General features: G+C 42.5%; 1 protein-coding gene across 4 annotated transcripts in view; it reads right to left on the bottom strand.

The window, feature by feature from the left end:
• Positions 1–13,755, bottom strand: part of LOC140134567 (myeloid cell surface antigen CD33-like) — a 336,522-nt gene that overhangs the window by 33,822 nt on the left and 288,945 nt on the right. For 2 of the 4 annotated variants that reach the window (XM_072154968.1, XM_072154967.1), the window contains exon 3: positions 1,239–1,610. In XM_072154968.1, coding sequence (XP_072011069.1) covers positions 1,239–1,610 — 372 coding nt within the window. Of the gene's footprint in view, positions 1–1,238; positions 1,611–3,792; positions 3,944–13,755 lie in introns of those variants that run through there. The other 2 variants (XM_072154969.1, XM_072154971.1) reach the window with 2 other exon arrangements.

The following is a 13,755-nucleotide window of genomic DNA, read 5'->3' as shown; positions in this document are numbered from 1 at the left end:
ACTCATCTCTAGTTACGGCCATGCGTTACGACCATGCATTACGACCATGCGATACGACCATGCGATACGACCATGCGATACGACCATGCGATACGACCATGCGTTACGACCATGCGTTACGACCATGCGTTATGACCATGCGATACGACCATGCGATACGACCATGCGATACGACCATGCGATACGACCATGCGATACGACCATGCGTTACGACCATGCGTTACGACCATGCGTTACGACCATGCGATACGACCATGCGATACGACCATGCGATACGACCATGCGTTACGACCATGCGATACGACCATGCGATACGACCATGCGATACGACCATGCGTTACGACCATGCGATACGACCATGCGATACGACCATGCGTTACGACCATGCGTTACGACCATGCGATACGACCATGCGTTACGACCATGCGATACGACCATGCGATACGACCATGTGATACCACCATGTGATACCACCATGCGATACGACCATGCGATACCACCATGTGGTAAGGCATTTGGAATCAGCTAATAGATGGGGGTTTAAGTTTTATTTTACAAATCTCAGAAACCCCCATTAAATGGGTTGTAACAAGTATTCCCCCCCCCCTTTTATATCAATCGGACTTGTGGGATTCAGGGGACCTGGAAGTCATTCCTGAAGTCTCATAAAAGTCAACGGTGGGTCCTGTATCTATGGGATTTCCAAAAACCAAAAGTACTGCCCATAATGAAGGCCGGTTTGCACTCCCCTGTTCTGTGGATTGGATGAGATTTTGTGGATAGCGAAAACCTATTAAGGGAAATCTACCATCAAAATCCATCTTAATAACCCGGGGACATTACTCATAGATCCCATGACTGTGGTATCTTCTTATATTTGTCATCCATTATCTCCTTCCTTCTAAAATCAGTTTATATAATTATGCTAATGAACCAGAGGGGCTCCTGGGGGTGCTCTCTCCCCTCCCCTCCCTCTCCCTCTCCCTCCACTGTGTGCTGCTGCCTTGAGAAAACAGCAGGAAGAGGGAGGGGTAAGTGCCGAGGGAGCAGGGGGGATGGTACAACAGTGTAACAGCCTGTGAAGTGATCTGGTAACAGCCCCCAGAGCCATTCTGGCTTATTATAATAGTTATAAAAGTTAATTATATAACTATATGTTATTGTGTTATTTTATCATAAATTGTGTAGGATAGTTTATATATAATAGTGCAGTGTTCCTCTAAGTCACTGACACTTACCTGTCACAGTGATACGTGGTGTAGTTTCCCCACTATTTGTATAACTATAACGCTTTGTAGAGTCTTTCCTGTCCTCATATCGGAAGTAATATATCCCCCTATCTCCTCCCCTGGCATCAGATATGGTCAGGCTGCAGTCTCCAGTATCCGGATTTCCCGTCAGATGGAAGTTGTTTTTTACCCCAGGATAAGATTTATCATTACTGGCTACAATGTTATTTCCATTATATTGATACCAGTATCCGGTAGAACCAGTGAATGTGTTGCTGTAGTCGGCAGTGAAGGTACAAGGAATGGAGACACAGAGACCCTCCTGGACACTGACACTAGAATTCACTGTAATAGAATATCCCGGGACCTGACATGTGACACCTGCAGGAGGAGAAATGGTGGGGTTACTACTTATATTATAGATAAGTGCAGGGGCGTAACGAGCAAAGTTTTAGCTGCCCCCCCCCCCCTTTCTATAAATATATACAGAATATTCCTAGTTGCCAATTACAGCTCAGCTTTCATTTTACCCATGCTCATGAATATTTTAAAGGGAAGCTGTAATTGGTTGTGATATATACATGTATATATATATATATATATATATATATATATACATACACACACTCTCACATGTAAATGGCTATATATACAGTATAAACAGACACATGTATATAAATGCATATAAACGCACACATATGTACATATATGTAAGCCATCACTTCTATTAACTTACATTTGTGGGTGGGTAGCGGCCGGCGGACAAGGTCCTCAGTGGCTGGCTGATGAGGTGTAAGGGCCACAGCTATCGGAAAAGAGGCTGGATGGCAATGGGAGGTGGATCAGGGGGTTGGTTGAGGTAGGTGAGTGGCTGAGGTGGCTGGTTGAGGAGGGTGGTCTCGGAGGGGCCTCGTTGTAATAAAGGGGGATGGGCTCGGGGGCATGACACATCTAACACTGCGGGCCCCGCAGCAGCCATAGCAGTGGTTACACCACTGGAAAAATTTCTATTCAGAGAAATTTTTTAAATTAATTTCTATGTTGTACATTCATAACGCAGCGACAATTTAGATAAACAATTGTTTATTGTTTAGGAGCCCATGTGTAAGTCATGTGCTAGTTTGTATGAAGTTGCTGACTATGTGACAATTATGTGTTTCAGTGCCAAATTTAATTTACCAGAATTCTATTAAAATTACACCCAAAAATTGTCTAAAATGCCTTCTGCCACATTATTTAAGTGTTATAGACTGCTCAGACACTTTGAGTAATATGATATAAGGAAGTCTTTGGAAAGGGGGCGTGGCTTCATAAGGAAAAGTCCTTGCATCAAATATGATAGAAATGCTCTTAACTGGCATCAACTAGACCAATTTATAGTTTATGGAAAGTATGACAAGGACAGTCTCTTACTAAATCCGATTAATCATACAGCATTAGACCATCGATACATCTCCTCAAATTTTTCTTATGTATTTAGCAGAAAACTGTGATTAATACTATTATAAATCTCCTGCAAACATCTCCATAACTCAGACTTCCTATTTAACTGGACTTTATAAAAATCAGGCTTCCGCTTGTCACCACTAGGTGGAGCTGAGTGCATGTGAAATGATACAGTTATCGTATACGTCAAAGAGTTTTACAATTTATATTGTAAATTTAAAAAAAAAAAAACATATTTATCCCACTGGAAGACTGCCCTCAGTTTCATCAGTGATGACTGAAGTGATGACATCACACACATTGTGAGCTAATCACTCACTTCTGAATATACTCTACATGTCCGCTGATGCCAATAATCCAATCCACTCTCAAGTGCTGTCAATGTATGTGATGTCATTACTGATTACTGTGATGTCAGACAGAACTGGAAGCACTGGAGATCAAAAAGCCATCATTAGTAAAAGGGCGGACTCTGCTGAGAGGTGAGTTGTAAAGCGTACACTGGACTCAGGTACAACACACAGGACAGTGACCAGAGCACCCCAACAAACAAATAACACAATGGGAAAGTCAACAATCCAGATCACATCATAGATAACATATAAAATATAAAATCGTATCTACAGAAGAATAGTCAAGAACGTAAGCCAATTATTAAAAAAATTATTTGAAAAAAACAGACATACATACATATAGCAAGCAAAAAACTGACAACAAAGCTAACAAGACAGAGCACTAAAAGCAAGAGAGTGATAGCCCTTACTGCTTCAGAGCAAGGACTGCAGAGAACCAGTAATCAAGCCAATAGAGCATTGTTCAGACACTGAGCCAGATAGAAGAACCAGATAGAATTCAGCCTCTTTTCAACCTGACAGTACAAACTGCCAACTCAAGCCTGACCCAAACATAGATGTGACATGAGTATATATGTTTTTTTTTATTCTTTAGCAAAATTGCTAGTGTTATTAAAAACCCTACCTCCATCTACACCATTACCTGTAAAAAGCCCAATGAATCTCAGCTTCCAGAAATGTGACTAAGTATTAAAAACACTTATTCTTGAATGTTTCAATAAAAACGTATTATTTCCTCCAATGTATCAGTACATAGCACTTACCTATCCAGAAAAGAGGGAGCATAACCACAAGTCTGACCCACGCACTGCGGGGCTTTATGTGCCTCATCCTGACACTGAGATGATCCCTTGTAGATTATGTGCAGATTGTAGAGTCTATGGAGGGATGAGATCTCACTTTGTGTCTATCCTGTTCTTCTGTAAGAGTAAAGTACAAGGCAAATTACTGACATCATATCAATGAGATGGTGATAATTATTATAACATAATATTACAGGATTCTCATCTTCATGTCTTTTGCCTGGATTGATGCTCCACACTAATCAGATGTGATGCATACAATGGAAGAGATGTATCAGGAAGTGTACACAAGTTTTCTCATGTTCAATTCCTGAAATAATCGCAATTATGGGAAAACCCAGTGAATGGGAATAAGGGGAGTGCAGGTGGGGGCAGAGTGGGGCAGAGTGGGACGCATCTGCCCCTGCACCTGTGCACTCGCAATAATTTGTGACCATTCAACCTAGTAGGATCTTGAATAAGACCTGGCATAGAAATATATACGCTGCACAGCCTGGCCGCCATATACATCAGGAGGCTGGAGCCGGCGCAGTAGTGTGGCCGTATGATAACTGTCCCCCTTAGATCTTCATTGACAAGGGGAAGCAGCAGGATTCAACGCTCTACATTTATCAGGGCTTCTATGCCAGAAAACTGTCGGAGAAGCCGCAAAATAATCGAAAATGTCTGGCAAACCACCAGCACTTGCAATTATTTGCCCATTTATGCCAAGGGGTCGTAGAGAGGTTGGGCGATATTGCTTCACACAAGCAGTGACATGCCAAATTTCAATAGTAAAATTTGGCACGCTGTTGAATATTTCTACGTCATGTACCAGGTGTAGAAACACTGCACAGCCCTGCTGATGGGGCTCATTTCTTACCCAGTCCGGAGGCATTCCTGAAAGTGTATTGTCCTACGACAATGCCCTGTGCCGCAATTGAATAAGATCGTGCACCCGATTTCCTGATTGTGATGCTTCCCCGATCAGGTCTTCCGGGGTCCACCTTCTTCTTCCTGGTGCATGTAAGTGCATTGTCTTGCGACACAATTTTAAAGTTAAATCCCGTGCTCAGTCCGAATCCATTGGATCGTCCTATGGCACGCCTCCCTATTTCTGTTGCATGAAAGTCGGGGCGTTTGCGCCAAAATTCCCTTCTAAATACCTGTCCCAGTGGGGCAATCCCAAAAACGTTGGAATATCTGACTAAAGTGCGCCCGCTGGACCCTTAGTAAATAAGCCCCAATATCATACACTGGAGCATGATAAATAACCCCCTATAACTCTTTATATGGATGTTACTCCACTGAGAACATATTTGTGATTTCTTAATATGTTATTGATTAATTTGGCTACATAGGCTGACCATGCCACTCACCGCTTACTTGTCAAAACTGAAGTAAGTGGTATAAGCATGCAAAAATTTAGTACGTAATCACAAAAAAAAGCCAAAAATGTTGTGAAGGCTAATTATGCATTATGCTAATTTTATCATGCTTTAATAGCTGTCTGTATTGTAATCTACAAAGCACTTCCTGTGACAATCCCTTTGCTTCCTTTTTATTATCTTATATATTGTAATACAGGACCTCCAAACCCATAACATACAGAACCTCCAACGCCATAACGTACAGGACCTCTAACTCCCTAGCATACAGGACCTCCAACCCTATAACAACACCCTACATTATACAAGACCTCCAACCCCATAAAATAATCCTCCAATATGCAGGACCTCCAACCCAATAACATACAGAACTGCCAACCCTATAACATAACCCTACAATATACAGGACCTCCAACCCCATAACATACAGGACCGCCAACCCTATAATAAACAAAACACCCAACTCCATAACCACAGGACCTCCATTTCCTACAGAGGAGCTCCACACTCCATAACACACAGATTCTGAAAGCCGAATAACACACAGAACACTATAAAACACAGAACCTCTGAACACACATGAACAGTATTCCCAAAAATACACAGTGTATCCAACCCCATACATTACACACATTACAAAATTCTCCTAATTCCAGTACATACAGCTCTCTCACCTTCCTCCTGGCTGTAGGAGCTCTCTGTGATATCACATGGAGTTGAGCTCTTCTACTTGTCTCTCACTTCCCGCTGATGTAAATTATCGTCTGTCAGAGTTTTTTTTATCATTTCATCATGTTGTATTAAATAGTTTTCTTGAGAAACTGGAGCCTCAACCAAACCAGAGATTACGTGAGAGAAGGGCACATAACAGGAAGACAAATTAGAGAACTGTCACAGTCTTAGAAACCATTGACAGCGGCTTGTTAGAGGCTTGTTCACATAACAGGGTTCAGGGTTTCATGATCTTGTGTTGTCTCATTATAGTCATGGTGGGAGATTTATCTTTCACTTCGTGCACCGTCAGTGGTAACCCCCCACCCCCCCCCAGCTCCGCTGCCACCCGATACATCCTCCTCAGGGCCGGCTCCAGGTATCAGTAGGCCCATGGGTGACAGAGCCTCAGTGAACTTATGTGGCGGCATAAAAAATTCAGAAACTAAAACAAACAGTCTTCTGTTCCCTAAAATATTCCCTAGTTTACCAACCCAATCAGCCCCTCATGGTTATATTTATACAGCATATTTATACAGCTCCCTCATGGTTATATTATATACAGCCCCTCTCACACCCTATCGATTGATTAGATACAGCCCCCCTCACCCCAATGTACAACCTTACGTGGGCCCCCCAGCAGCTCTGGGCCCCAGCACTTGCCCTGGTACGCCCAGTGCTAAAAAATCATATGAATACATCAGGTAAAAGGAGATAGACATAACATATATATAAATATAAAAAAATCAGGAGAAATAAAATGAACATTAACATAAAAATAATATTTATATGGACATAAAAATAAATATCAGGATAAATAAATATTTATCCTGATATTTATAACCAAATATATCTGCTCTTCCCCACTGTACGTGGACGACCTTTAACCTGATGTTTTTATATGTTTATTTTAGCCTGATAGAATATTACGTCTTAGACTTACATGTATGTGTAGCTGTTCGCCCCCTGAAACTCATTGTCCATTTTTCTACACCCTTGGAAATAAATGTTCCTATTCGGAACCAAGTAGAGCATCCTTATATTTCTGGCTTATTTTTACCTTACTGTCTGTATTCCCATCCAGTGGATGCTGCAACTGCTGTCAAAGGTATTCTAAAATGCCCCTACATCTTTGTATATCCACTGAATGCAATTGAAACTTTTCCTACAGTCTTTTCTTTTTACCTTAATAATTGTGCTGTGAGTGTTTTTTTTTCTGTGTGTTTGAACGCATAAATATATATCAGCAGTAAATACCCACATCAATATATATCAGCAGTAAATGACCACATCAATATATATCAGCAGTAAATAACCACATAAATATATATCAGCAGTAAATGACCACATCAATATATATCAGCAGTAAATGACCACATCAATATATATCAGCAGTAAATAACCACATAAATATATATCAGCATTAAATGTACTGCACATCAGGGATACACTCGGGCACAGACATCACTAAATGTTTAAGGTTTCTGACTTGACAGATGTCCAGAAGGCAGTCACTGACACACTGCACAAGGAGGAGAAGCCATAGAAAGTCATTGCTGAAGAAGCTGTTTACAGAGTGTTGTATCAAAGCATATTAATGGAAAGTTGAGTAGAAGGAAAAGGTGCACAAGCAACCGGGATAACTTCAGCCTTGATAGGATTGTTAAGAAGAAGTGGACGCTGCTGGTGTCACATGAGCCACCATACACTGACCTAACCAGGATATTGGCCCATGTATAATTCATGTGTAATCAAGGGAGGTGTAATGTATACTCCAGGACATGGGCTACAAATGATATATTCCACGTGGTATCCACTCCTGACCAATAGACAATTCCAGCAGCATCCACCGAGGCCCAGGAGAAAAAGAACTGGACTGTTCTCAGTGTTCTTGGTGCTATTTCCAGATGAAAGTAAATTTTGCATTTCATTTCGAAATCAAGGTCCCAAAGTTTGGAAGAAGTGTGGTAACAGCTAGTGAATCTGCAGCACTGAGGGGCTCTGGTGGATCCCAAAGAGCTCTTCAGGTTCATTTGCATAATTAGAAAAGTTGATTTTATAAGAAAGGCGTCCATGGATAACAATTTTACAAGTGAACCTTGGGTCTATGAGTAAGTGCCCCTGCTGTATCACACTTGATTTTGATGGTAGATTTTGTAGTTTGTAAACATGAGATGCCAAAGAACCAGGTGGTCCATCACTGGATCACATTTGTTGTCCGGACCTGCAGATGTGATTTTTTGCAGGATGAGCTGGGGTTCTTTTTGATATCCTAATTTTTATTTGTTTTGTAAAATGGCAAAAAAATTGGTGAAATTTAAGAAATTTTGGAGACAGTCCACTAACACATCGCCGCCCCCTGATGACCTCATGGATGAAGAAGAAGATGTTATCAGTATTATCTCCTCAGTAGATCCTCAAGTTTGTGAAAAACAGGAAGTCTAATTAAGGAAATATGTTCTTCTCAAGAACGCGGTCGGCCTGTGAGTGTGTATTTCTGTCTGTGTTGTGTCACCGCATGTCTTACCAAGTGTCTGGCATCTACATTATCCTCTTGTGTACGCAACTGCACCCCCAGCACAATACATGGGGAGCTGGATGTCCCATTTATGACACAAATGCACAATGACACCAAGTGGGTTATTTAAATAAGAGCTGAAACAAAAATCGTGGTTTGTATCTATATTGTATCAGAGAAAATAAAGCAGGGACAGTTCAATGGCCGTAATCTGTGTCGACACTGATTGAGGGCGTTAAAGGGAAACTTTCACCAGGGACCTCATTTTCACTAAAGACAGGTTACCGGAGACCATCACACCTGCAGTGTGAATATGTCCTTCTGCCTTCTCTAAGCATTTGCATTACAATATAATTGTGTGGTGTAACTTACCTCCCACAGGAGTCCAAGAGATTGGCTCTGGTTTGCATGTATTTAAAAAAAACAACACGTGACTGCAAACTGCAACCTCCTCAGCTCTCAGCCCCCACCTTTGTGCTCCTGTACAGCTCCTCCCTCCCCAACTGATGTCACCTCACCACTGATGTCACCTGTAATCTCCGTGAAGGATCAGGAGGGAGGAGCTGTACAGGAGCACAAAGGTGGGGGCTGAGAGCTGAGGAGTGAGCAGCACAGACAAGTCACAGTGTAGTTAGCTGACATCAGTGGGGGAGGTAGGAGATGTGCAGGAGCTCAAAGTTGGGACTGAGTGAGTGAGCGGTGTGCAAAGTAACAGCCTCAGTATCTCTATATCTATAGCCTCAGGTGGATTAAGCACTGGTTCAGTATTACATCATCTATTCCACAGCTACAATCCCTGGTCGATACTCACACGTCTCTCTCCGATGGATCCTTCGTCTGTTATCCTCAGCAGAAAGTTCTCTTTTTATGTATTTCCTGATTCTATTTGCAGAAACGTTTTTCCCCATTTCTTCTCGGTGTCTTTCTATGTAAAAGGAGGCGGCTGAGCTACAGGAGGTGTATGATAGTGTGAGATATTTGAGTACTCAACCTCTTCGCTTCTATAGACATATATATTGAAAAGCAGTTTATTTATATATTTTTTACAAATAAGATATAAATTATTTGCAGCATTATAATAATTTAAGATAGAAAGTAACATACACATAGTAAGAAGTTCAACCCCCTGTGTTTCAGAGATGATAAAGAGAAAGGGGAAAATAAAATGCCCCTATAGGTCAGACAGCAATTATCTCACACTAGATATAAAAGCGCAGAAAGTAACAGAAACGTTTTCATCACCAGCACTACCAACATACACACAATCCTGCTGGACCACACTGGAGCCAACACCACAAGAGAGGCCCCTCTGTATCCGTCCATGAAAAAAGAAAACTATGTCATAGTCACCTGGAATTAGGTCATTAATAGAGACAAGCGAACAACTCGTTCGAGCATTAGCGTACTCGCAACTGCTCGTTGCTCGGACGAGTATTTCGCCCGCTCGAGAAAATGGCATCTCCCGCCGTTTTGCTTTTTGGCGGCCAGAAACAGAGCCAATCACAAGCCAGGAGACTCTGCACTCCACCCAGCATGACGTGGTACCCTTACATGTCGATAGCAGTGGTTGGCTGGCCAGATCAGGTGACCCTGGGATAGACTAGCCGCTGCCCGCGCTGCTCGGATCATTCTGTGTCTGGATGCCGCTAGGGAGAGAGCTGCTGCTGGTCAGGGAAAGCGTTAGGCTGTTCTACTAGAATAGTGTTAGGCAGGAGTGATTCTACAAGAACCCAACAGCCCTTCTTAGGCCTACAATAGCGTTATATATTTTATTTTTTTAAATTATTTGCTTGTGGCTGGGCTTGCTGGCACTAGTAGTGCAGCTAGTACCATATTGTGAGGAATTTGCAGGGAGACTTGCGAACGTTATATTCAGCTCTTAGTGACACACATATCCACCTCAAACACCTAAGTGGGACAATTTATTGGAGGTTTGATTGAATTAGGTACAGTCTGACGATTTTTTTGTTTTTTTTCAAAAGTGAAAGTCACAGCACAAAATCCTTGTGTGTGCCGTCAGTGGTGCAAATGCAATTTCATCTAGCTTAGTCTGCCTGCTACTGTTTAGCAAGCTAGTCTCCAGGAATCCCAATCCACACTCTCTCTGTACGTCACGTGTGGCGTGATCTAATATGTTTTTTTGTTCACATTAGTACCGGGACATTCAGCAATCCGCATTTCAGTTTGCTTTCTGAACCCTAATGTCGCCATGCCACTCTCTAGCCTGCCAAGGCAGCCTCAGAGGCATCCATGCATGCTGCCCCTGCTGTTTCCTGTCCATTTCCGTGGTGTTTCCATCCTTTTCTGAGGTTGCCAGGTGTTTGGCCAAGCTTCCCTGTGCAGAGCCTTGGTCCCCTTGAAAGATGCTCAAGTCTCCCATTGACTTCAATGGGGCTCGTTATTCGAGACGAGCACTCGAGCATCGGGAAAGTTCGTCTCGAATAACAAGCACTTGAGCATTTTAGTGCTCGCTCATCTCTAGTCATGAATGGTTCCTACTAATAACACTTGTGGGTCAAAACTATTGGAAATTTGAAATGGTCACATAGGAACTCCAGAACAACAGACCGAAGGGACAACACCCAAGGCCATGACCATAAACAATGAAATAAAGTTATCATTGCATCCTGGCAGGTCAAAGCCCCCATGCGACAGCCACAGAGGTTTATTATATATTTATTGTCAGACTGATTGGCAGGTCCCAATAGAACATAATCTGGTGCTTGCGTCTCTTCTGTATAATAACAACACATCTGTGCAGTGAATGTATCTATGTGTTGGATACATCTGTGTGTTGGATACATCTATGTGGAGGCTCTTGAAGTGCCGACCCCAGGACCAGTCAACTTTTTGAATGGCCTTTTTGGTTTTCCCGGTGCTTGTGCACCTTTTCTTCCATACTTTTTCATTCCACTAAACTTTCCATTTATATGCTTTGATAGAGCACTCAGCTTCTTTAGCCGTGGCCTTCTTGTATTCGTTGTGGTGTGACTGCCTTCTGGACATTAGGGTCAGCACTTTTCCCCATGATTGTGTCCCCTACTGAACCAGACTAGGGCACTTTGAAAATGCTTAGGAATCTTTTCAGGTGTTTTGGTTTTATTATTTTAATTTTTTAAGGTAACGACTCTTGGGTTTTCCTTGGCTGCAGCCAAAGTCATCAACATTAACAGAAATAAACATTTGAAAAGTTCTCTCTGCTTGTAATGACTCTATATAATATATAAATTTCACTTTTTGAAGTGCTTGTAAATGTCTGATCACTGAGTTCCTTTCCCCCTAACGATCGGCCATAAAGCCCATCATAAACAGAGATCAGAGAAGAATTTGGCTCCATGTTCTTTGTTGTTGTCCTGAACCATAACTTCAGCCACCGCTCCCATAGAAGGAAAAGGAAATGCGGCTGCCGTTACAGGTTCTAGCCACCACCCGGAGCTCACTGACAACTGCTTTCAGATCTATTTTCTGTGTTTATCATAAGCTAAATATGATAAAATATGATTGTTGTGTTATCCAAGTCAGAGACGAGGCCATCAATGATGATTCCTGGAAATGAGAAACCCAAAACAGGAAGAAACCATCCACTTCAGATGATGATGGACCCTTTCATGATCTTCCATCTACTCAAAACGCAGTCAATACATGATCTCAAATATTGTTGTCCAAAAATCAAATGGCTCCAGGAACAAATGGTCCACATAAAAAGAACGAGTTACAAAGTCATCAAAATGCTGAACAATACAAGGACAGACAACTATTAACCAACAGTCAGCAGTTTTCATAGATCCCTTCATCTTCTACTTTCTCTCTCTCGTTTTTTTCTTCTTCCATGTTGGCGTAAATTTCCTGCTCAGGATCATTTCCATTCTGCACAATTTAAAAATTTAAAAAGAAGAAAAAAATAATAAAGTACATTTTACTTTATACATTTTTGTTATAAAAAAGATTGCTGATTTTCAGAGGAATGCGTGTGTATGTGGGTGGTCTTTGCCATCAAGGGTTAAGTTCCTAAACATTGGTGCTCATTTACTAAGAGTCCCATGGCCACACTTTTGTCAGATATTCCGACGTTTTCAGATTTGCGCTGCTATGACAGGGATTTAGAAAGAGATTTTAGCGCACGCAATCGGATATTGGCGCATCGGCGCCGGCTTTCATGAGACACAAATCCTGGGGTGGGCCGTCAGACGATCCGACTGATTCGGACAGTATCTGCTTGCACTGTTGTGTCTTAGTCTCTGTATTTCACACTTTGGCACAGAGGGCGATCACCCCCCCATTCACTGGCCACTGCCTAGGGTGGAGGTAGAGTAGGTAGAGTGAGTCTGTGGGGTCAGAATTAAGGCTCAATGTCTATGTCTGTTTTTATGATAAATTGCGGGGCCCAGAGCAAGAGCTCCTGTTATAATGTGGCCTTGTCCGCACCTTCTCACACTTCTTGGTGTCCCAGACTGCACAATGGGGGTCATTTACTAAGGGCCCGATTCGCGGTTTCCCGACGTGTTACCCGAATATTTCTGATCTGCGCAGATTTCCCCTGAATTGCCCAGGGATTTTGGCGCACGCGATCGGATTGCGGCGCATCGGCGCTGGCATGCACGCGACGGAAATCGGGGAGCGTGGCCAAACGAAAACCAGACGGATTCGGAAAGACCGCCGCATTTAAAAAAAAAAAAATTGTGTCGCAGAGCTTGCACTTACCTTCACTCAGCCCGGCTCGGTGTACTCCAGTGCGTTACGGGGAACTTCAGCGCAGCAGCGCCAAATCCACCGCAGAAAACGCGCCGCTGGATCACGAATGGACCGGATAAGTAAATCTGCCCCAATGTGTTGCTTTAAAATTGCGCTAGGAGCAACACGCCCTGGGCTGCCTGGGACTGTAGGAGGAGACCTTGAGCTCTGGTCAACTCTGTGCTAAGAGGTCTATTAGGTCCACCTCTGGGACGTGTGCCATAGGTTCGCCACCACTGCCTTACACCTTTGAAGGGAGATTTTTCACCCAACCTTTGCAGCGTCTGAGCTCACAATTTAGTTTCTGGGTAAATGAGCATCAATTCTCACAGAGAACCTCTAGAGGAGCCTTCTCAGAATAATGGAAGATGTTTTGCTACAAAAAGGGGGTTATGGGCGGAGAAGCAACTCCATATTAGTACCTTTAATATGAATTAAGAAACTTTACCTTAGATGAAAACTTTTTATAAATGTTCTTGGGGTCTCTACTTGCTTCATGATGCTTAATAATCTAAACAACAGCACCCATGCATCATCATTATATGCATTCATCATGCACATTATTCTTTTCACCTCATCTCATCACACATCACCCTT

Source organism: Engystomops pustulosus, chromosome 6 (assembly GCF_040894005.1).
Source record: "Engystomops pustulosus chromosome 6, aEngPut4.maternal, whole genome shotgun sequence".
In the NCBI taxonomy this organism is placed as follows: Eukaryota; Metazoa; Chordata; class Amphibia; order Anura; family Leptodactylidae; genus Engystomops; species Engystomops pustulosus.
This window is presented reverse-complemented; position numbering and strand designations above follow the sequence as displayed.